The sequence below is a fragment of the Hippopotamus amphibius genome, chromosome 8, assembly GCF_030028045.1.
Source record: "Hippopotamus amphibius kiboko isolate mHipAmp2 chromosome 8, mHipAmp2.hap2, whole genome shotgun sequence".
NCBI lineage: Eukaryota > Metazoa > Chordata > Mammalia > Artiodactyla > Hippopotamidae > Hippopotamus > Hippopotamus amphibius.
Genome location: NC_080193.1, coordinates 23999428 through 24025143, shown reverse-complemented (window position 1 = coordinate 24025143; position 25716 = coordinate 23999428). Strand labels below are relative to the sequence as shown.

The following is a 25716-nucleotide window of genomic DNA, read 5'->3' as shown; positions in this document are numbered from 1 at the left end:
TGGTGGGCAAGCCAGCGAAACTTCATCTGCCACTCCTCATCCTCCCCATCTTCCCCATCACTCCCCACCCTCCCCATCACTCCCCATCCTCCCCATAATTCCCCATCCTCCCAATTGCTTGCATTACCGCCTGAACCATCCCCTCCCCTCACCTGTGGAAAAACTGTCTTCCACGCAACCGGTCCCTGGTGCCAAAAAGTTTGGGGACCACTGTTCTAAGACATCACATTAAGAAACCTGGGAGGATGCAGTGCATAGCCAGCTCCATCCCCCACACACAACCACCCAGCTTGTGGCCAGTCTAACTTAAGGCAAAAAAAAAAGCTCTAGAATTCAAAAGGAAGGAAACACTGATATTAAACCACAGCTCCCTCTACTGTGACATCCAGCATGACCGACAGTGGAAAATCATGCACAATGTTTACCATCTCAGCAAACACAACTGGTCCCAACACTGAATTCCCAGAAGACTCAGAACAAATGGGGTTGCCACCGGGACTCTTCAGAACCTGCCCCCATAGAGCAAGGCTTATCTCCTTCACTTTGAGATTCCTTCTGATTGTGACATAAAGAACTATTTACATACACAAATCCACTGCCTGTTAATGAACACATTCCCTTTAATTTGCATAATCAACACTAATCTTGTGGGTTAATTAGACTTTACATGCATTTGATTCAGGAGATTTAATTTGACATCTGATCTCCTGCTTAGAGCACAGGACCCAGGCCGAATTTCTTTCTCACCATGTTTTCACAAGTTGAAACATTTGGACACCCAATCTTCACCCCCCAGATGTACTAACAATTCTTCTTGGGGTCATGATAGTGAAGTTCAGTGTTTGATCCAGGAAGCTGTTCAGGACACCAGATGTGTTTGCTGGCTACACATGGAAGGCAGGACTGAGGAAGGGGGTTTACAGAAAAAAGAACTGGGTGTTTCTAAATGAAGTGGAGCACTTGCATAGTTTTTCTTGGCAGCCTTGAAGTGTTCACTTAAGAAAATATATCCAATAATGGAAGTGGATATTTCTTCCTTTAGAGCTAATCCCTTCAGGAAAATACACTGACAGAATGTATCAAGAGCCCTAAATAATGATCCAATTTTTTAATCCTAAGAAGCCACCTCAAGCAAAAAGAGAAGTGGACAAAATCATGTGAAAGATGGTTTGGGGCTGCTGCATTATCTATAAAAATAAAACTTGGAAACAATTTAAATAGTCACAAATATGAATATGGGTATTTATGTAATGTTAAATCTATGTGATGGAATCTTAACATTTTTTTGAGGAATATGTAATGCAAAAGGAAGATGTTGTCAATATAAGTGAAAGCATCTTAAGAATCTGGGTATATATTATGACACCAAATTTATAAAATAAATAAATCTACTACACATTTACTATACACAGATGTTATCTATGTATAATACATGAGAAGAAAATGAACCAACGTCAGCAGCGGGTTAGCCTTAGGTAGAAGGGATACTGATATATTATTTAAAGTTTTCCTCATGTAGTTGTTTTCACAAATAGTCTAAAATGAGTATGTGTTGCTTTTATACACAGAAAACAATTATGTTAAATAATAATCCAGGATGGCTGTCTAGACTCTCACCTACCATCCTTACACATCACTACCACTGATGGTCACCTCCTGTCTTTACATTGTTCCTCACTGAAGACTAAGTCTGATGCATGTCTTTTTTCCACCACCACCAAGCAATTCTCTGACACCATCTGGGTGTCCTACAATTCAACCCCGTTCTGACACTCTCTACCTGGAGATAGTATCCAATCCCACAGAGGAAGGGCTCAGTCCCACAAGACCACCCCCACCTTCGGATACCAATCTCAGAGTCCAGGTTGTCACCTGTGCTTCTGACTGATTGGCTAAAGATTAGAGGTTCCCATGATCCCCTCCTTGAGTTCCGTTAATTTGCAAGAGCAGCTCACAGAACGCAAACATTTCACTTACTGGATTACTGGTTATTATTAAAGGCTCTAACTCAGGAATAGCCAGATGGAAGAGACACGTAGGGCAAGGTATGGGGAAAGGGGGCAGAGCCTCCATGCCCTCTCCAGGCTCCAATGTCCCCATATCTCCACGCCATCACCAACCCGGAAGCTCTCCAAACCCAGTCTTTTTGAGTTTTTACAGAGGCTTCATTACATGGGCACCATTGATTAACTCATTGGCCATTGGCTATTGAACTCGGTCTCCAGTCCCACTCTACTCCACGGAGGCCACGGGGTTGGACTGAAAGTTCCAGCCCGCCAATCACATGGTTGGTTCCCCTGGCAACCAAGTGGCATCTTAAGGTGACCTAGGAGGCTTTCCAAAAGTCACCTTATTAACATAAACAGAAGACATCTTTATGCTTTCATTCTGGGAAATTCGAAGGGTTTTCAGAGCTCTATGCCAGGAACAGGGACAGAAACCAAATATGTATTTCTTAGTATAAATCACAATATCACATCCTTTGTGCGAAGGACAAACACTTTGTAAGAAAGCAGCCTCTGATAATCTAGGGAGGGCAACGAAGACATAGTTCCAAGGACATGACTGTAGGTGAGGAGAATGAATAAGCCTCCGCATATCAAAACAGTGCAAACTAATTTCTGCTCCCAACCCGGAACAACAGTCCCTCCGAATCAGGGCACCGCCCTTCCTTCCAGAGATGCCAGAAGGTATTGCGAGGGATGTTGTATCTCCAGATTTCCAAGCCAAGGTGTAACAGCTCTGCTATGCAGTGGTTAGTGTGAGCCTAAGGCACGGGCTCTTAGGCGGAGACCGGGTCATGGGATCCCGGGGTCGCCGATGCGGAGGGAGGAGGACCCCCGCTTACCTGTTGCGCGCCGCGGGCGCCAGGCGCTGACACACCACGGCGGTGGTGGCGTGCTTGCCGCCGTTCCCCAGCTCCTGCTTGACGTCCCACTGGCGAGGCTCGCTGGTCCGCGTGCTCAAGATGTTCACTCCCTTCTTCACCTTGGCTCTGCGGGGGGACAAGAGGGCAAGAGAGAGCGCCAAGAGATGAATGACTCGGCCTTTCCAAATGCGCCTACGCTCCGCTCCGCTGCACGCCTTGCTTTCTTTTTCATTTTTCTGCTTTTTTCATAGCCGGTGGCACAGACAGACAAGGGGAACGAGCGGCGGGGTGATGCCGGGGGATGGGCGGATGGAGTGGGAGGAGGATCTACCTCCACCGACCCAGGAATTATGGAAATAGCTCTTCGGGTCTGAGAGGGAGGGAAAGCGGCCCCAGGCAGTCCCCAAACCAAGAAGTAGCACAGCTGAGCGGTCAGGAGAAAAGCCAGCCTGCCCGGGCTAGTCATTCTCCATGAGGGGCGACTGTGTCCTGCAGGGACTATGTGTCAATGCCTGGAGAGGATTTTCGTTGTTTCAACTGTGGGGGGGGGGGGGGGGGAGGAGTGCTCCTCCAGTGAGTAGAGGCCAAGGATGCAGCTAAACAGCTTCCAAATGCACAGAACAGCCCCCCCTCAACACTTACTCAGTGCCCCAAATGCCCAGGTTCAGAAACCCTGGTGGGGGTGTACACAGTGCTTTCTCCACTTTGTAGCTGTGTGACTCTGGGCAAATATTAACCTCTCTGTGCCTCACTTTCCTCCTCTGTAAATGGAAACGATAGTAGTAACCCTCATAAAGCCACTGTGATGATGAAATGTATTAATATATATAAAGAGATCGGAATAGTGTCGGGTATACAGCAAACGCTTAATAAATGTTAGTTATTGTTGTATCGCTCCAGGCAGGTCCCCAGCTTGCTTCACGTGACTTGCCGGGTCGTCTCAGGGAACAAGCTCAGCCAAGTACCCTAAGCCAAGGACTTTTTAATAAATCAAAGTACTCTTCTTAGAACTGTTGTTTGAGCTGTGTCTCTTAGCCTCTCTGAACCTCAGTGTCCTCATCAGTAAACTGGTGAGAAAAATAGCGGATTGAACACAAATACCTACTTGTCTATCTTCTCTTCCCAAATCCCACATAAAGGCGAGTTGAGGGGACTGTTCTTAAACACCCTGATGATGGGGAGAGAGATGCAACAAATATAAATGATTTGGGGACCAGTCAGCTGACGTACAAGGGGGTAAATAGTCAGCTGAACTTCTGAACCGTCAGCGAGAAAAGCTAAGAACCAACAGAATTTGTACCACGGAATCCTCCCATCTCAGGAATCAGTGGGACCAATAAAAGTGGGCGTTCCTGAGGGCTAAAATAAGGAAGATTAGCTAAAAGTGTGTTTATGAAGAAACCAGGTGCGAATGTCCTTCCCTTTCCCTGTAACGGGGTGATGGCCAGACTCCACATCAGATAGACCTGGGGGACCATGAAGATTTGATACCATGCTGAAAACAGAGTCACTATGTGACATCATGCACACTGAACATGGAGATTCCTAGGCCTTTGTTCTCAAAGCTGGACCTTCACCCTCCAGGAAAAATACCAGATTCTAGACTATTCAGTACTGACTCTGGGGCCTCTCCAACCAGCCAGTCAGGTTACCTTTCAGCGAAGCTTGTAGTCACAGCAAGTCCCATCCACAGACTCAGAGCTTCTAATGGATTTTTAGTCCCTCATTTTTTTTTTAATATGAGCAAACAAGAAGCAAGAATCTTAGGACACTGAGAGAAGTTTCTACATGGCATAGGGAACAAAACAGGCAAAAAAAAAAAACAAGAAAAAGAAAAAGAGAAAAGAAATATATAGGAAATATTGCCTCTGCAGGAAACACCACAATGAATCAAACACACAATCATCCACATTCACAGAGCGATCAGAGAAGATACTGCAATCATGACACAAAAACACATTGCTATTTAAAAAATCCAGAAGGGGAAAAAATGAGCCCTTGGAAATTAAAAATATTACAGCAGAAATGGAAAGTCAGTGGAATATTTGATGGGTAGAGTTGAAGACACTTGTCCTAGGAAGTAGAAAAAAAAACAAAGAAATGGAAGAGGATTACTTTGAGATTCAACATCTGAACAATATAAAAAACACACAAAAGGGAGAGTAAGAATCACCAGTGAAGTAATTCAAGAAATTCCCCCAACTGAAAGGACGGGAGTGTCTTGATTGGAAGGGCCCTCCTGGGCGGTGAACACCAAGGCACAGGATGGATACAGCTCAGGAAACTGGGTACAGAGAGGTGAATTCTGCAATCCTCCAGACTGAAGAAAGGATCAGGGATCAGGATGGATTCAAGATTCACAACACCCCCTCTGCGAGCCAGAAGGCGAAGAAAAATATCTTCAAAAATCAGGGGGGAAATGATTTCCAGCCTAGCATTTGATATCCAGCCTAATGAGGAAGAACATGTTTCCAGATATGCATGTTCTCCAAAAATATACTTCCTACACCCTTGCTCAGAAAAGTACTTGAAGATGTGCTCCATTGAACAAGGGGGTAAAAAAAAAAAAAAAAAAAAAAAGTAAAGAACAAGGGGGTAAATATACGTGGGTGAGTCAAAAATTATCCGCACTCTGGCTGTAGAATTTACTTTGATTAACTTTTAGAAATGACAAATACATCATTTTTCGACATAATCTCCTCACTTTTCAATGCACTTTGTCCATCGGTCAACAAGCTTGCGTGTTCTCTCATTAAAAAATGTTTTAGGCTGAGATGAGAGCCACGAATGCACCACTGTCTTCACTTCTTCATTGGAAGTGAATTTTTGTCCTCATAAGGCTGCTTTCAGGGGACCAAACAGGTCTGATGGAGCAAGATCAGGACTATAGGGAGGATGCTTTAACACTTTAAAATGAAGTTTTTGTAGAATGTCAACAGTGTAGGCAGAAGTGTGCAGATATGCATTGTCATGCAAGATCACAACGCCCTTGGATAGCAGTCCTCTGCATTTAATCCATGGACATGGACAGGCGTCCAGCTCTTTCTTGATGGCTAACACTTGTGTGACCTTCCTTAAATGTCTCTATGCATTCATACACAGTTCTTGGCGACAAAACACTTTCTCCATACTGCACACAAAGTCTTTGATAAATAACAGCGCCAGGTACATCCTCAGACCACAAAAAATGAATCACTGCACACTGCTCTTCTTTCGTGCAAATCACAAGTGGGGCATCCATTTTTGCTCGCACCGCAGTTACAAATGAACTGATGTAACACGTTCACACCTGCACCGCAGTGACTGGGGAGATAGTAGCCTTGAATGGAAAGCGTTGATAAGACAGTGCAGCCAACGGAAGTTTTAATATAACCGGAGTGCGGATAATTTTTGACTCACCCTCGTAGAAAGAAATTGTGAGACCCAGGGAAAGAAGATCCAACACACAACAGAGATGAATAGGAGGTTCTTGGTGAACAGAGGTCCTGGATAATGGCTGAGCACCAGCATGCAGAAGATCCTGGCTGTGATGTCCTGAGGAAACTGGAAATTTCCTGATCAATTTGATGTGAAAATATTCTGAGAGGAGACTTAGATAATCAGCAAAGAGTTTGGGAACAAATAAGAGCTAAACACACAGAAAATGAAGAAAAAGAATAAAACCAAAGTAGTTTTTAATTCTGACAATAAAACATCCCTATGCAGAAAAGGAAAAGTCATCATGATTTAATACTTGGTTTTACTGTGATTAGCACACTTACTTGTAATATTTCAAACACTGATTATTAATCTAGACAAAATATGCTTATTATATCGGAGGGATGGAGACACAGGAAGGAGTGGGGGAGAAAAGAGAGAGAGATCCTTATTTTTCATAGTGGGAAATTTATAGATATTGCCTAAAACTAAAAAGAAAATGAATGGGGGAGGGGTGGATTGGGAATTGGGGATTAGCAGATGCAAACTATTATATACAGGATGGATAAACAACAAAGTCCTACTGTACAGCACAGGGAACTATACTCAAAATCCTGTGATAAACCATCATGGAAAAGAATATGAAAGAGTATGTATATATGTATATAACTGAGTCATTTTGCTGTACAGCAGAAATTAACACAACATTGTTAATCAATTATACTTCAATAAAATAAATTTATTAAAAAATGAAGATACATCATTTTTACTCTGTTGCTTAGTGATATGGACATAAATACCAAACAAAGTAAGAATTTTGCTTCTGTTCAGGGAGAAAGGCTGTGGAGGATACAGAGTACTGCAGTATTTTTAAAAAAAATAACTTTTAACTTTGAAATAATTTGATAGTTTGAGATTAACAAGAAGTTGCAAAAAAATGTAAAGAATTCTTATATAGCTTCTCCCAGCTGCCCCCTGGGATACCTTTACATCATCAAAGTACACTTTCAAAACCAGGAAACTGACATTGCTACAATGCTATGAACTCATGTTCAGGCCCTGTTTAGATTGCACCTGTTTTCACGTGCACTTTTTTAAAAAGAATTTATTTTATTGAAGTATGGTTGATTTATAATGTTAATTTCCAGTGTATAGCCAAGTGATTCAGTTATACATCTATCTATCTATCTATCTCTCTATCTATCTATCTAATCTATCATCTATCTATATTCTTTTTCATATTCTTTTCCATTATGATTTATCATAGGATACTGAATACAGTTATCTGTGCTATACAGTAAGTGGGACCTTGTTGTTAATCCTATTTATTGTTTATCCTATTTATCCTATCCTATTGTTTATTGTATTCTATATATAATAGTTTGCATCTGTTAATCCCAAACTCCCAATCCTTCCCTCCCCTCCCCTCCCTTCCCCTTGGCAACCACAAGTCTGTTCTCTGTGTCTGTAACATGTACTTTTTTTGGGGGGGGGGGTGTAGTTCTATAAAGTCACATCGCATGTGTAGATTAGAGTAACCATCACCACAATCAGAACACAGAAGAATTCCATCACCATAAAGACACCCTCTAATGTTTCTCCTTAATAGTCATACCTGGCCACCACTCGGCCCCGACAGACTCTGATCTGTGCTCTACCGCTGTAATTTTGTCACTTTGAAAATGTTATATACACTTTTTTTTTTTAAATGGGATCATCCCAGCCCAGGACTCAAACCCATGTCCCCTGCATTGGCAGGCAGTACCTTAAGCACTGCGCCACCAGGGAAACCCGATAATGTTATGTGACACTTTTTACTAACAAACTCTGTGGAACTATTTGACTCCTTAAAGTCTATGCCACTTTATCTTATGAAAGTAACAGCTTAAAAAACTACACACACACACACACCCCTACCCTGCTAACCTCACAGGGTGGAGGAAATAAATTCTTGTGAATAGTTAACAGGCTAGACATCACTTAACAAAGGTGGTTACCAGGTGGTTACCAGGGGGGAACCAAGACCAGGGAACCAAATTAGCATCACCCCTCCCAGCAGCAAAAGCCTATCAGCAGCAGCAGCATTTTTTCTTTAGAAACTTCTCCCAAGTCTTACTTTAAAGTGATTTGCTAAATGATTTTGCTAAAACATACTTGCCGCTTTGGCCAGGAGAAGACCAGGTATTCTTAAGGCACAAAGGTTAAAGGCACATTAGCATGTGAAAGCCCCTGCTCTGTCCTAATGCAGGGACACCTCCCACCTTGACTGCCCACAATGATGGCCTCCTGAAATGTGACTTTGCTTGAAATTGGGTTTTGCTGCATTTGGATTTTGCTCAAGACTGGAGGTTTCACTGAAGCTACAAATTGTTCTTTCCACTTCACAGTTCAAGAAAATAGGAGGATTCTTGTTGACTGGTGCAGGGGCTGGTTTCATCTCTGAGTGGGGTGATGAGCCACTGACATAGGAGGAAGGCACAGGTTTTAAAAGGCCAATCTTGTTAATTTTCTTTGATGAGGTCAATGGATGTTCTTATCTCCTTCAAGGAACTAGCTGTTGCAGGAATTTGGGTCCCAGGACCAGAAATTTTGCAATGACAGTCAGTGTTAAAATGCAGAGGGATGAGAGGATAAACCTTGAGGATGCCTGGTTTCTAGGGAAGGTGTCAGTGGCAATGTGAGGGCAGCCTTTTCTCAGCATCCAATGTGGAGGGGAAGGCACTGGACCAGATGTAAGAGACCAAACTTCTGCTCCGCGGTCTACTGTGATGAGCTCTATGACCTTGGGAAAGTCATGCAGTTGACCTCTGCTCATTTTCATCATCTGCCCCTCAGGGGTGGCCTTAGTTCATTGGTCCCCAACATGCAGGTCTGCTGTTGCTAGTGGCCGGGGAGATGATTTCAGTTTCTCAGAGACGGTGCCAAATAACACCAACACTCATTGTTCATCTATCATGCTAATATTGAGGACCGACTTTTCGCGGCAGGTACCGTGCTGGATGCTGGGATGCTGAGATGCAGCAACACAAGACACAGGCATGGGCCAGTCCTGGTGGTGCTTCTTATTGTGCCTGGCTATACCTGAACTGGCCCATGCCACCTACACCACATGCTTATAATTGATGCTAATATTCAGTTTTTTAGTGGTTAAAAAATTCCTCCTCTTTTCAAAAATGTGCCTGACTCAGGTAAGATAGGGATGATTAAATGTTCCTTAAAGAAAATCAATGTTCATTACAAATTCTGAACACAGGAAGCCTAATTTCCATCTTCCAAGCCATCCATCTCGGGGCCAGCTATAATCACCATGTGAAATGCACTCTCTAGAAGCTTCTCAGAGCCACTGAGCTTCTAGAGGATGCTGAGATGGCTCCTGGAATGTGGGAGCATCTGTGTGTCTTGAGGAGAGGGTGTGGGAGGAGGCTAGGTACCACTTGGTCTCTGGCCCCGTAAGGCTGAGTCTGCTGAGGGCTGAATGTGATCCTCAGAGTAGGTTAAAAAAAGGAAAAATATAATTAGTTGCTATTATGGGTTGATACCTCCAAATGTAACCTTACATGGAGACAGGGCTTATACAGAGGTGACCCAGTGAATGATGGCAGGATGAACCCTAATCCATTATGACTGGTACCTTACAAAAGGGGAAACTTACAATAGACACTATCCAGGGAGAACATCATGTGAAGATGCAGACGGCCATCGATGACCCAAGGAGAGAGGCCTGGGACAGATGCTCCCTCAGAACCTTAGAAGGAACCAAGCCTGCCTTTGCCTTCATTTTGGACTTTCAGCCTCCAGAACTGAGAGGAAGCACATCTGTTACTCAGGCCACTCAGTCCATGGTCCTTTTTAAGGCAGCTCCAGCAGGCGAATACAGTTGCCGACGTTGAACTAAAACACAAAGCTTCCATATAAAAACCTGGCTCGTTTGGCAAGCACTGTTTGAACGTGTCCCGTGTGCTGAATGCTGTTCTTGGTGTGGAAGAGCCAATGAGCCCACTTTTTTCGTTTGGAGAGCTCACACCCCAGTTAGGAGAGACAGATGTGACACCAAAACGTAAGCAAAATAAACAGCATGTCAGATGCTGGCAAAGGTTACAAGGAAAAATAAAGCTGGGGAGAGAATATGGAATGGGGAAGAGGAGGTGAAATTTTTAGTAGGATGGCTGGGGAAGTCTGCTCTGAAGAGTGGCATCAAAACAGAGACTGGGAGACGGTGTGGGATAATTATGTGGGCAACAGGGTCAGGGGTGGGGGTGGGGGACACTCATTTCCAGCAGGGAAAGCCCATTGCAAAGGCCCTGTGGTAGGCAGAATTCTAAAGATGTCATCCACAGTTCCCGTCTCTGGTTACTGAAACCTTAACTTTGCCATTAAGGGCTTTTGCAGTTGGGAATTTGAAATCCCAAATCAGTTGATCTTAAAATAGGGAGGCCTGATCTCATCACGGCAGCCCTTTATCTTATTTTTTATACATCTTTGTTGGAGTATAATTGCTTTACAATGTTGTGTTAATTTCTGCTGTACAACAACGTGAATCGGCTGTATGTATACGTATATCCCCATCTCCCCTCCCTCTTGAGCCTGCCTCCCAATCTCCCTATCCCACCCCTCTAGGTCATCACAAAGCACCAAGCTGATCTCCCTGTGCTTTGCAGCAACTGCCCACTAGCCATCTATTTTACATTGAGTAGTGTGTATATGTCAGTGCTACACTCACTACATCCCAGCCTCCCCACGCAACCCCTTTAAAAGTAGAGTTTTCTCCAGCTGGCTGGCGGCAGCCGTGGACAGCAGAGAGCTTGCAAGCATGAGACTCAGCCTGCTACTGCTGGCTTTGAAGATGGAGGGGCCAGGAGCCAAGGAGTGAGGGTGGCCTTGAGGGGCTGAACACAGCCCCTGACCGACAGCCAGAAAGGAAACGGGGTCCCCAGTCCTATGGCCACCAGAACTGAGTTTGGCCAACAAGTGAAAGGTTCTGGGAAGCAGAGTCATCCCCAGAGACTTCAGACAAGAATCAGCCTGGCTGACGCCCTGACTCCAGCCTGTGAGACCCTCGCTGAGAATTCACTTGGGCCTGTCGAGAATTTTTTTTCTTTTTCTTTCCTTTTATTTGGCCGTGAGGCATGTGGGGTCCTAGCTCCCCAACCAGGGATTGAACCTGCACCCCCTGCATTGGAAGGCAAAGTCCTAACCACTAGACCACCAGGGAAGTACCCCCCTGCCCCCACCAAGACTTCTGGCCCATGGTACCTTGAGCTAATGAGTGGGTGCTACTGTAAGTTGCTAAGTTTGCAGACATTTGTCACACTGCCTGGAAAACGAATACAGGCCCAAGTTGTAGGAGCAGTAATGAGCCCAGTCAGGCTGGGGTAGAAAGTGCAAGAACTGAGGACCTGGGATCTGATGACAGCCAGAGATGGAAACAGTGAATCTGAGTAGTGGCCCTTGATATAGATACAGCAAGCATGCTTCAAGGCAGCTCATCAGAGTTCCCTGCCAGGTTCCTTTACTCATTGACATCTGGGTTTCTCAACCTCGCCGCTATGGATGTTTTGGGACCAACACTATTTTGGGGAGAGGGGTATTCTCTGGGCTGTAGGATGTTTAGCTGCTTCTACTCACCAGATAACAGATACCCTCCCCAATTGTGACAACCAAAAATATCTTCAGACATTGCCAAATGTCTTCTTCTGGTGATCAAACCATCCCTGGCTGAGAGTCACTGGTTTATATGACCTCTCTTAGCACTGAGTAGGTATATTCTTGTCCTAACCCAAGGACTAAGTTACCAGACATGTACCCAGGAAGCCAGTTGGCTTTCTAGGTCAGACTGGATGCTTCATTGCTGAAATCTTCCATTGATTCTTTCCTTAGAGACCTTCAACAAAGATGCAAACTTTGGATGCTAGCTTTTCTCTGCCATGGAGTGGATGTCTTTAATTTCCTGTTGTTTTGCCAAAAGCCTTACTTTTGGTTTTAAGGTTCGTAGGATTTTCTGGCGAAATAACCACTCTACACTCAGTTAAGCAAGAGTTTAGAGAGAATTTATCAAATTAACAAAGATCACAGTATATTAATTAAGAGAATAATTGGCTAAGAAAGAATAGTAAAGACAGAGGCTCATACATCACCGAATTGGGGATGCACCTACATCCAGATCCAAGCAGCACTGGGCAGTCCCTAGAAGAGCAATCTGGAATCCCAACTGGGAAGGGTCCCTGGCAGTGCCTCCATTCCAGGGCTGAGACTTCAGATTGGATTTCTGGGGGCTCCTGCATATGATTCCAGGCTGCAAACCATTATCAGTTTTCTTGTAAAAATGCAGCTCTGGATTTACTCTAACAACATTGTTGTTTCACTATATGAGTCACAAGATTCTCCAGACCCCGGGTGACTGGCCAGGTCCCCAGGGCTCAAGAAATTCCAAGACCCACTCCCTTTCTTTGACTAGCTAGCAGCAGTTGTTAGGTGTGTAAGCAAGTGCACAGTCCAGGCAAGGACACAGGTCGGTCAGAGGACTGTTTCTGTCTCTGAGGCCTGAACAAGACTATATTACTAACTTCCCCAACACCTGTGTCCTTAGGGATCTACAATCACCACTCCAGAGCAGCCATCAGCAGCAAGCTTATCCAGCAGGCTGCATGACGAGAACTGTGCAGCAGGGGAAAGTGAGGAATGATGTGCCCATATCAGAGCACAAAAGGTTTGCCCATCTCTGGGTAATGCAGATAAAAGGACTCACCTGCACCCTGTGCCTATGGGCCCCACCACCCTACAAAGGATCGAATGGATGAAGAGGAAGGTCAGAGAAATCTCTTTGTGATAAATGTCTGTCTCGAAATGTCCCACCTGCCTTTGGAGTCTCTGCTATGTGCTTTCTAAGCAGACTGGCTAGGACTAAGTTAGGAAGCCAGCAGTCACTCAAACAGCCCACCCCTGGCCTGGCCCCCTATGTGAAGTTGCATGAAGCAAAATCATGACATCGCCAAACAAACACAGCAATCAACGTCCACTGCATCCATCCGGGCAGGACAACTCTCCACCAACATCGCTCTGGGTACTGCAGTGGGAAAGCCTCCTGCTACGTATATGAACCAGCTTCTGCTGCTAATATAATGAATGGGTAGCTCTTTGCATCCTTTATATATGTGCTGTATAGAAAGGCATAGTACATTGATGTTGGCCCTTCCATTTTTTTTCATCTTACTTATTTATTATTTTTTTGAGGTACACCAAGTTCAATCATCTGTATTTATATACATATTCCCGTATTCCCTCCCTCCCTCGACTCCTCCCCACCCTCCCCACCCTTCCATTATAATGACTCGTAAATTTACATCCATATCCACCCAGTAACCTGACAAGTCCCACGAAGCTAATATGGCAGAAAAAAGAGGCTGAAGGCTTCCGGTGTTTCCAAGCACTTAAGGGAAAACAAACAACTGAGATCAAGGTCTGTATACAACTAAGATGATTGAAGGTGCTCTTCTGCTCTAATCGTCTCCTCCAGAGTGGCTGCCCTGGTACCAGGGGCTAATTAGATGCTCACTGGAGGTTCAATCCATGTGAACTATCCACTTGGGTTTCCCCAAATCCCACCCTCAAATTGCTGACATTTTCATACACTCTCTGTAATATCATTTATTTAATATTTTTATTTAAATGAGCTACTTTTTTTTTACTTTAGCCAATTTATTTCAAGAAGAAACTATATGTGACTACTGCAAATAAAAATCAAACTCCTTTTTCCAAATGCATATTAAAATAAATACATGATGGCACAAAAAAAACATGTCTGTTCACGAATCTCATAAAATAGCATCTCTTGCTACAAGCACGCAAATCACACTCAGAGAAGCACCGAAAGACATATACTTTAAGAAACGCAGAGTTTTCTTTCATAAATGCAGCTTTAATACACCATCTTTCAAAACATGGGAGGGCAGAGTAATCAAAAGGACCCCTGCAGTAAAACTATTGAACATGGCTTGTCCTGTGTTTTGTTCTTAGTAGCGTGAGCTGGATTCTGCCTCCCTGTCTCCCATCAGGAACCCTTTGAATGCCATCACCCCATTGCACCAGCGATTTCCTGAGCTGGGGACAGCTGAGCTCTGGGAGGGTCTTTCTCAGACCAGGACCCTGGGAAGACCCAGGGAGTAAGGAGACACAGACTGGTTCCAAAGAAGTGAAAAATGTTCCAATGATCATCACTGCAATTTCCTAAAAGAAGTCCTGTGTCTGTGCTTGTGTGTGCACATAGGCAGGCGTGTCTGTGAAAAATTCCCTATTTGCCTTGCAAATGCTCCATCACAATGTGTGTGGCCCCTGAAACCCAGCTCGTTCCCCTGGGTATAAACTCCTTGCTCCCTAATTGACTAAGAGCAGCGGTCACGGCCAGTTCATCTGGAGCAGAGGCTCCTCGCCTCTCTCGGCTCTGTGTGAAAATAGCTGCAATCAAACGCTTTTCCAATTGACTGTCTTGTTTCATCATCTTTTTTTTTCTTTGATAAATTTACTTATTTATTTATTTTATTTTATTCTTGGCTGCGTTGGATCTTTGTTGCTGCCTGCGAGATTTCTCTAGCTGCGGCGAGTAGGGGCTACTCTTCGTTGTGGTGCATGGGCTTCTCATTGTGGGGGCTTCTCTTGTTGCAGAGCACAGGCTCTAGGAGCATGGGCTTCAGTAGTTGTGGTGCACAGTCTCAGTAGTTGTGGCTCATGGGCTTGCTCCTCTGCATGTGGGATCTTCCTGGATCAGGGATCGATCCCGTGTCCCCTGCATTGGCAGGTAGATTTTTAACCACTGCGCCACCAGGGAAGCCCCATCTTGTTTCATCATCTGTTTAGCTTAGCAAACACTGTCCCCTTTTAGCCATTACCTTTTGCTGCCTCCAATTTGCCTTCGATCTTGGGTGTTCATGAAAATTCCTTTATCAACAACTCATCAAATGTTTGAAGCCAAGTCCGGAGCTCAGAGAACACTGGGGTTTCCTAAGTACTGTTGCTGTTTCAAGTTCTGTTATTTCTTACCCCTGATCTGGTCTCAGGCAATGGCTATCTCGCTCCTTCTAATGCAACTTTGGCGCGAGTCCTCCATTCATAAAATAAACACCGATGTTCTGCTTTCATAGATTTGTTCTGAAAAACTCCCAATTCCATTGCCCACTTCTACCATTGCCTTTGAAACTTCAGGCTGGTCATCATAAGCCAGCAGTGTGCTGGCTGTTGAATTTGCAGGAATTCTGCAAGCTGGTTGTTAAACACGGAGGTTGTTCAAATATAAGTTATATAAACCTAGTACGGAATAATCTGCATTAGAAAACATAGGAAATCAATACTCACAACTCATGACTCCCTAATGATTCTACCATGATTTACGATGATCTATGTTCTTGAGGTTTGTATTTACATAACTGCGTGGAGGAAATTCTATATAATGGAGTGCTACTGGATCCCTCTTCCCAACTTCGTGTTCAGTGATATCACGTTGGTAGCTTGAAATTGGTTATGGTGAGAGTATTTACACCAAAGAAATTGGCCAATGCTACACATCAGGGCTTTCTCCCCCTGGAGAGCTGGTTGTTAAACATCTCCTGGCACACCACTGGTGCTAACTGGGTCAGTGCTATATGGGATGGTTCCATAGTAAAATGTTCCCAGCATCGCTCACAAAAATTACTGCTGTGTTCTCATCAAATCAGCTCTACTCTGGACAAACCTTTAAAATTCATGATGAGTCTTCATTTGCACCTCCCCGCTCCCCCCTCCATCCTTTTACTGCCCCTCTTTGTTCTTCTTTGTGCCTTAGGTGGCTGACTTCTAGGTGACTTCAGCACCACCTACATACATACAATGGAATATTACTCAGCCATAAAAAAGAATGAAACAATGCCATTTGCCACAACATGGATGGACCTACAGATGATCACACTATGTGAAGTAAGTCAGACAGAGAAAGACAAATATCATATGATATCACTCATGTGGAAACTAATTTAAAAAAATGATACAAATGAACTTATTTACAAAACTTTTTTACAGACTTCCAGATATAGAAAACAAACTTATGGTTACCAAAGGGGAAACATGGAGGGGATGGAGGGATAAATCTGGAGCTTGGGATGAACATACACACACACATACACACACACACACTACTATATATAAGACAGATAACCAACAGGGACCTACTGTATAGCACAGGGAACTCTATTCAATATTCTGTGATAGCCTATATGAGAAAAGAATCTGAAAAATAATGAATATATGTGTATGTATAATGGAATCACTTTGCTGTACACCTGAAACTAACATAACATTGTAAATCAACTCTATTTCAATAAAATTAAAATTAAAACATTAAAAAAAAACCCAGGACCGTCTTCCCTTCTGGCTCCAGTGGAGTTGGGCCAGTGGGAGACACAAATGGCAGATTGAGGGATAGGAGGAGAGCATAGTCATCTCTTGCCCTCCATTCTGCACCATGATTTGGGCCACAGCTGTGTCCCCCATAGGGACAGCCTGGCCTCCAAAGCTCCAGCTGTCACCAGGCTCTGGTGACACTGGTCCCTTCCCTACCCCTTCAGGCCCAGGGGTGGTAAAGCTGGTGCCCGCCTGTCTCAAACCTGCCTACACCTCTATAAACAATTCCTTTAATAATAAAACTTTTACATTAAGCTCAGCTGCAGGGAGCCTGATAGGTATGCTAAGGTATGGGCCATCCAGTCTTCGGTCCCTTCCTCCAACTTTGAAGTGATGTTTACTATGTCATTTGTAATGAGAAATCACAACTACCCATCCTTCAGTGACTGATCTTATCACGTTTCCCCACAGTTTCTGCCCTGAGTCACCATAGAATCTGTATCTTAACATCCAGCTGTATATATTCTTCCTTGGCATTGAGTGCGTTTGGTGAACCATTACGGATTAAAATAATTCAGCGGGGACTTCCCTGGTGGCCCAGTGGTTAAGAATCCGCCTGCCAATGCAGGTGACACGGGTTCGATCCCTGGGCTGGGAAGATCCCACATGCCTCAGAGCAACTAAGCCCATGCACCACAATTACTGAGCCTGCGCTCTAGAGCCCGTGCACCACAACTACTGAAGCTCACGCACCTAGAGCCCGTGCTCTGCAATGAGAGAAGCCCACAATGAGAAGTCCAAGCACTGCAACAAAGAGTAGCCCCTGCTCGCCACAGCTAGAGAAAGGCAGCTTGTAGCAATGAAGACCCAACACAGCCAATAAATAAGCAAGTAAATTTATAAAATAAAATAAAATAAATAAAATAAAATAAAATAATTCGGCAGAACCAAGGCAGAAGGGAATGTCATGATAAATGTCACCCAGGCTAAAGAAAGCAGTTTGGTGCCCTGACTTTCTCTGTGTAGGGGACATGATTGCACTTGCTGTACCATGAGAGAAACAGGCATTAACTCACCTACCTCATAGTGAAATATATGTATCCCCTGGTCAGTTTCAACAATGATCCACATTTAGCCAATCTTGTTTCATTCATCCATCTTGACTTTGTTATGCTGAACTATTTAAAACCAAAACCCAGACTTCATTCCATTTTACTCACGAGTGCTTCAAGATTTCAGAAAACGTAATCACCTTGCCATTATCATGTCTAACAAAATTAATAATTTCCTAATGTTAAAAATGTCCCCTATTACCTCAAAGATGTTGTTTTACACAATTGTTTTGTTTCCATCAAAATTCCAAACAAGGTCCACACATGGCACTTGTTATTATGTTCTTAAGTCTTTTATTTGTAGGGAGTTTTATTTTTTAATTACAGATTCTATTTCACTTTTAGTGATCCGTCTGTTCAAATTATCTATTTCTTCTTGATTCAGTTTTGATGGGCTGTCTCTTTCTAGAAATTTGTCCATTTCTTCTAGAATGTCGAGTTTGTTGGAACAGAATTGTTCCTAGCATTCTTTTATGTTTTTTTTACTTCTGTGGTATCAGTTGTTATGCCTCCTTTTTCATTTCTTATTTTGTTTATTTGGGTTCCCTCTCTTTTCCTATTTGTGAGCCTGGCCGAAAGGTTGTCAATTTTGTTTACCCTTTCAAAGAACCAGCTTTTGGTTTTATTGATTTTTTTTCTATTGTTTTCTCAACTTTAGGTTATTTAATTCCTCTCTGATCTTTATTATTTCCTTCTTTCTGCTGACTTTATTTTATTTTACTTTTTAAATTAATTAATTAATTTATTTATTGGCTGAGTTGGGTCTTCGTTGCTGCGTGAAGGCTTTCTCTAGTTGTGGAGAGCGGAGGCTACTCTTTGTTGCCATTCTCAGGCTTCTCTTGTTGTGGAGCACGGGCTCTAGGTGCTCCCGGGTTTCAGTAGTTGCAGCATGTGGGCTCAACAGTTGTGGCTTTCGGGCTCTAGAGCGCAGGCTCAGTAGCTGTGGTGCATGGGCTTAGTTGCTCTGCAGCATGTGGGATCTTCCTGAAGCAGGGATCAAATCTGTGTCCCCTGCATTGGCAGGCAGATTCTTAACCACTTCACCACCAGGGAAGCCCTCTGCCGACTTTAGACTTGTTTCTTTTATTATATTAAGTTACCCTCCTCCTTTTATTCATGCAAGTGACATTTTTTGAAATACTAAGTCTTTTGTCCTACAGAATGTCCACAGTCTGGATTTATCAGATGGTGTCTTTGCATTGCCATTTTCTGTGTTGCTCTGCCCCTGCATTTCCTTTAAGTTGGTTGTTAGTTGTGGAAATGTGTTTGCACACAGACTGAACAGTTCAGGCTAGCACACTTCTGTATTTCTTATTGCATCACGTGCCGAGTCCAGATGGCGTCAACCTATATTAAAACAGTTTGTATAAGTTCTTCTGGGATGAAATTATTATTATAGCCCCCTAATAAATCAGCAATCTGCAGGGCTGTGTGAGATGATACGTGGGTCTTTTAGAAATGCGGGTTGGACACCAGTTTAGAATAGCTGTGAGAAGATGTACAATTCTGGAAAGCATCAACGTGTAGAGTGAAACTTTAGCTTTGAAAGTAAAATCCCTGCAGACTCTCAGCATTTTAACCCAACTCCATTTGAGGCAGGGAAATCTGTCCATCCAGCCAAGCAATCCATCCATGCAGCCCTGCATGCAAAGGTCTCAGGTGATGTGTATCAGGGAGGAGCCTCCGTCCTATCCTGCTACAAACCATCTGCTCCAAACATCACTCTGAGCAGCGCTTGGAGGCAGTGGTTCTCAACCAGGAAGATGTAACCCCCTCCACCCCTCCACCCGCTCCAGGGAGCACTTGGTAATATCTAGAGATGTGTCTGATCGTCAAACTAGGAGACAGGGCTACAACTGACACCGAGTGGGTAGAGGCTGAGATGGTGCTGACCACCCTACAATGCACAGCACAGCCCCTGCAGCAAAGGATTATCTGGCCCCAGTTCTCAATACCGGAGAGGGTGAAAAATACTGCTCCTAGGTACAGCACGTGGCTCAGCTGAGTGCGCCTGGCACGTGGAAGACGCCACAGTTCAATTACCAGATTAACTTTAATGCGTGTCCCCAAACACTCCGTGCATCTGTTGCTCTGAGATTACCGTGCTGGGATCCTACATGTGCAGATAGTAAGGAATGTTTATGACCTCACCTTATGTATTTTTGAGAGTAGGCTGGCACGGTGCTAATTTAATTACGGGAGAATAAACCATCGGGAGGAGAGTTCATGCTGTGCACCAGGTGCGATTCACGGCAGGGGCCACGGTGAGCGAGGGCACAGGACTGCGAAGGCGGGACTCACCAGGCTGGGTCTGAGTGCTCGTCAACAGAAAACAAAACCAAATCTTTTCTGCTGCCTTATTTGACTAGGTTTTGAGGAGGTGGGAAACTAGCCTTGGAGTCTGTGCTTTGCTGTGTTTGTGAGGATATCAAACAACTAACACGCTATTATTCAAATTTCTGTATCAGCCAGGCTCTCTGCTAAGTGTTTTCCATGTGTCACTTAAACAAACAACAACACCTCGGTATGTCATCAGGGAAATGCAAATTAAAACAACGACATATACATGCTACTATATATAAAAGAGATAACCAACAAGGACCTACTGTGTAGCACAGGGAGCTCTATGCAATACTCTGTGATGACCTACAGGGGAAAAGAATCTAAAAAAAGAGTGGATATATGTATATGTATAACTGATTCACTTTGCAGTACAGCAGAAACTAACACAACACTGTAAGTAAACTGTACTCCAAAAAAATTAATAAAAATAAATAAGTAAATAAAACACTGCTGATGAGAGTACCAAAAAACAAAACAAAACAAAAAACAACCCACACAACAAGGAGATATCACCACACACCTATCCAAATGGCCCAAATCCAGACCACTGACAACACCAAATGCTAACAAAGACATGGAGCAACAGGAACTCTCGTTCACTGCAGGTGGGAATGCAGAATGGTGCAGCCCTTTTGGAAGACAGTTTGGCAATTTCTTACAAAACTAAAATACTCTTACCATGTGATCCAGCAGTCCCTCTCCTTGGTATTTACCCAAAGAGTTGAAAATTATGTCCACACGGAAACCTGTACACAGATGTTTATAACAGCTTTATTAATAATTGCCCAGACTCAGAAGCAACAAAGATTCCCTTTAGTAAGTGACTGGATCAATAAACTGGGGTCCATCCAGACAATGGACTATTATTCAGAGCTAAAAATAAACGAGCTCTCAAGCCATGAAAAGACATGGAGGAAACTTAAAGGCATATTTTTCAATGAAAGAAGCCAATCTGAGAAGGCTACACACTGTATGATTCTAACTCTATGACATTCTGGAAAAGGCAATACTGTGGAGACAGTAAAAAGATCAGTGGTTGCCAGGAGTTGGGAGGTATGAATATGTGAAGCACAGATTTTCAGGGCAGTGAAAATACTCTAGGATACACTAATGGCAGATACATCTGTTGAAACCCAAAGAATGTACAAGAAACACCAAGAGTAAACCCTAAGGTAAACTATGGACTTTGAGTGATTGTGATATGTCCGTGTAGGTTCATCAGTTGTAACAAAGGTACCATCTGGTGGGGGATGTTGATAATATGGAGACCATGCATGTGTGGGGGCAGGGGGCATATGGAAAAATCATGGACCTCCCTTTCCAAATTTGCCATAAAATATTAAAATCTTGGGAATCCCCTGATGGTCCAGTGATTAAGACTTGGACTTGGTGCTTTCACTTCTGGGCTCGGGTTGGGGAACTAAGATCCCACAAGCTGTGCGGTGCAGCCAAAGAACAGCAAAAAAGAACCCCCCCCCCAAAAAAAAAAACTAAAGAGAATTAAAAGCTACTATTAAAAAAATCAAGTCTTAACAAACAATAAGGGTCTCCTAAGTATTTCACTGAGTAGGTGCCATGACTCTGCTCCGTTTTTAAACAAGTGAGAAAACACAACAGTAAAATAACGTGCTCAAGATCACACAGGGGTTACAGGGCAGAGTTCGTGTCTGATCTGTGCAGTCTGATCCCCGAGTTAGAACAGCTGGTCTGTCCTGTGTCTCAGCAGAGGGCCTGGGATCCTTCACCAAGTGCTGGCTTGGAATCCTTGTCCTTGATGTCGTACTTTTCCTATGGTTGAAAAAATCATCTGGAGGTAACACACACACACACACACACACACACACACACACACACCTACTCCTAACTTGATAAGCAACCAGACTACTCTTGAATCAAGAACGACTGATGCAGAACTTTCTTGGTGGTGCAGTGGTTAAGAATCCGCCTGCCGATGCAGGGGACATGGGTTCAATCCCTGGTCCGGGAAGATCCCACATGCTGCAGAGCAACTAAGCCCGTGCAACACAAATACTGAGCCCACTTGCTGCAACTACTGAATCCCGAGCACCTAGAGCCCGTGCTCCACAACAAGAGAAGCCACTGCAATGAGAAGCGGTGAAGAGCAGCCCCTGCTCACTTCAACTAGAGAAAGCTCATGTGCAGCAACGCAGCCAAAAAAAGAAAGTCACTGGTGCAAAAGAATGTATTAATAATAAAAACCAAAAAGGGCAAGAGATTCTATCCATCAAACCTGTAACGACTCCTTAAGTAACTCCTTGCAGGTATCTGTGGTCTCCTTAAGAGACTCAATGGCCAGTCACGCAGGAACTTCAGGAGGAAGATGGCTTCGGTGCAGCTGGCCTATCAATATTTGATGAGGCTGACCTAGTAACTCGCCCCTGAAGGAGCCCTGAGTCTCCCAGTAGCACTGCTTTCCCCAGCAAGGAGGTAAAAATTCCTTCCTAATAACCAGCTGAGAAGGAGACCCAGGGTGGGGTAGCACCACATTGCAGGTGCTGTCTGGGCCCCCTCCCACCCCCGGATCCCCAGAACTCATCTTTCTTTTGCTCTTATGTGAGGGTGCAATTCAGGACACAGTGACCAACCATTGCTGCTTTCTAATTCCTTTTTTTTTCTAAGTGGAAAATTGACTGAGATTTTCCAAGTTCAACAGCACCTTTATATGTTAATGCCATATGAAATTTTTTCGAAAATACATTTTTATTAGTTATCTATTTTATACATGTTAGTATATCTGCTTTCTACTTCTTGCACAAACTTCTCAAAATGCTTTTCTTAGCTGCAGCAGAGATTCTCTGGGGGGTGATCAAAAGAAACTTCAAAAATACACAAACAGCTTAGATAGCTCAATTTCAAAAAAAACAAACAACCCAATCAAAAAATGGGCAGAAGACCTCAATAGATACTTCTGCAAAGAAGACATACAGGTGGCCAACAGGCATGTGAAAAATTTTCCACATCGCTAATTATTAGAGAAGTGCAATCAAAACTACAATGAGGTACCACCTCACACCAGTCAGCTCTTAAAAGGAAGGGATCACATATATGTGGTTTTCCTGGTATGAAGCCTTTCTGATGCCCGGTGACACTTTATGTGCCATCAGCAGTCAATGACCTGATGCACCTTCAGGCATCCTACTGGCCCCATGTGCTTCTTCAGGAGGCTTTCACAGATCTCAGGACTAACTGAGATCTCATCACACATAGCTCCTTCTCATGCCCGGGGCGCTGAGTAGTTAAGTCACTGACAGCTAGAAAGGTGTAAGGCAGTTGGGCTCCAGAATCTGCACCAGAGTCTGCATGCTTACTTCTTGCAAATGCAAGCGATTACATGTCTCTCGGAAGGGCAGGTACCAAATATGGGTCACCCATTGGGTGTCACTGACAGAAATAACATTTGGGCTCTTGATGCTATTGATTAGTAATACTTTGGGTTGCAAAACATGAGTGTAGGGAATGCTTAAGAAAGAAAGGCATATAATTGTCTCAAAGAATGGGATGTACGGGACGTTGGCCGCCACTGGGTTGATGTCTCAAGGATGCTCTTGGTTTTCCTCTCATTGTTCCAGGAAAGCTGTCATCAGTCTCAGCATCACATTCTTTTACTGCCATCACAGCAGAAAAACAAAAAGAGTTAGGAACACGAATAATTGCAAAGGCTTTCTCTTCAAAGGACCTCGACCCTGAAACACACCAGAAGACTTGCCTCTATATCTCATGGGCCAGAAGGCCACTCCAGCTAGAATAAGAATTGGGAAAAGGACTAGCTGGTAAAAGAGAGTGAGATTAGACTAGTCCGATTCATCTTCTGAGACTTTGGGAGGATCTACCTTCCTGAGATCAGAGTATTTCTACCTGCAGCTCAAACAACATCAGACTTCTATTGGCAGTGAAGAAGCGAGCCTGGCTACCAGGCACTGAATCGATTTCCAGAAGTGTCTGTTTCACCAATTATCCTGGGGGCGGGGTTCCTTTTAGATTAAGCTACAAAAATAGCTACTGTGGACAAATGGAAGGGAAGGACAGTCTGTACTCCACTGCTCAAGGAAAGGCATTCCCATGTTCACAGGGTGCTCTGGGCAGAGAGGGACAGGAAGGCTTTCACTAGAAGTAGCAAACAGCATCTTCTTGCCTGGATGACTGGGTGGTTGCATTTACAATCGAAGCCTATATATTTTTAGAGCATTGACATGTTACCTATAGAGAATTCTGTTCTTTGCACATGTGCCCTTTCTGTAAGAAAAAGGAAAAAAAGAAAAAAGAAAAAAAGAAAATGAGAGCAGAGAAACCCATCCACCCCAAAGTCTACTTTAGAAGGATGTTTCAATCTTTAACTTCACTGTGAGTTGTGTACTGCAGAATCTGAATGAGTAGGTTTGTTTTCTCCCAATTCACAAATTACTGTTTGTAGCTTTCTTTTTGATGAATTCTGCCCTGGAGTTGGTTTTCTAGGGTTAGAATTATCTTCTTGGTTGAAAAAAAAAAGGTGAACAACCAAAGAAATAAATAATATCCAGGGCCATAAATGACAGCCTGTAGATGAGCTATGTAGGACTAAAGCCAGCAGGGGAGGGCTTTCTGAAGAAAAGCCACGTGTCTCTAAGGAATAGCTCTCGTGTTTCGCAGACATCACACGGCAGGACTTAAGTCCTGCAGAGACCGTTTATACCACTGCTAGTATTTTGAATGCACACTCCTGATATTTTAGTTATATAGGGAATAAAATTGTGCTCTACAGATTCCCCAATTTTTTTCCCAAAATGTCCTCGCATCAAGGGTACAGTTGACCTTAATGATATAATACCCCTCTTCCTTTCTAATAACAGAACCCCACCTGACTCAAAGGAATCCATTCTATGTTGATCCCGTGTAGGTAAACGTGTACCCATCATAATGGCCACATCCCTGAGCCATGGCAAGTGGTTCAAGGACAAGTCATCACCTCAGACTTGTCCTTGACGCATCAGAATTCTCTACAGATTTTTCTGATCGAGTGACATGAAAGAAGGTTCCTTTTTAAGGATCATTCAGCTGGGAGGTTGCGAGTCTGAAGCTGTTGGTAGCATCTATTCTACTTTGTAGAAATTTCCTGAGAAAGAGAGAGGGGCAGAAACTTGATGACATCATCTGAACCCCTGGTCTGCCTCTACTTGAATTTAGTACTATCTCCAGGCTTTTGGGCTAAGAGAGTGAATCAGTTCCCTTTGTAAAATAATGTAAAATATACATAACATATAATTTACCATCTTCACCATTTTAAACTACTTTTTATTGAAGGAAAGAGTCTTTAGATTCTATAGTGCTTTACAGTTTTCAGAAGTTTCACACACATGATTTCATATAATCTCATAACAACCCCTTTTTCTCCCCCCCATACTGCCCCCTCCCCATCCCTCTCCCTATTGGTAACCACTCATGTGTTCTCTGTATCTGTGAGTCTGCTTTCTTAACTATTTTTAGGTGTACAGTTTAGTGGCATTAAATACATTTCCACTGTTGCACAACTTTCCCCACCACCCATGCCCAAAACTTTTCATCATCCCAAATTGACACTCTGTGCCCAGTAAACAATAACTTCCATTACCCCTC

General features: G+C 43.6%; 1 protein-coding gene across 1 annotated transcript in view; it reads right to left on the bottom strand.

Moving 5' to 3' along the window:
* The window catches only part of TMEM132C (transmembrane protein 132C), a 395705-nt gene that overhangs the window by 137604 nt on the left and 232385 nt on the right, over positions 1-25716 (bottom strand). Inside the window, exon 3 of the mRNA XM_057744545.1 lies at positions 2849-2995. Coding sequence (XP_057600528.1) covers positions 2849-2995 — 147 coding nt within the window. The remainder of the gene's footprint in view (positions 1-2848; positions 2996-25716) is intronic.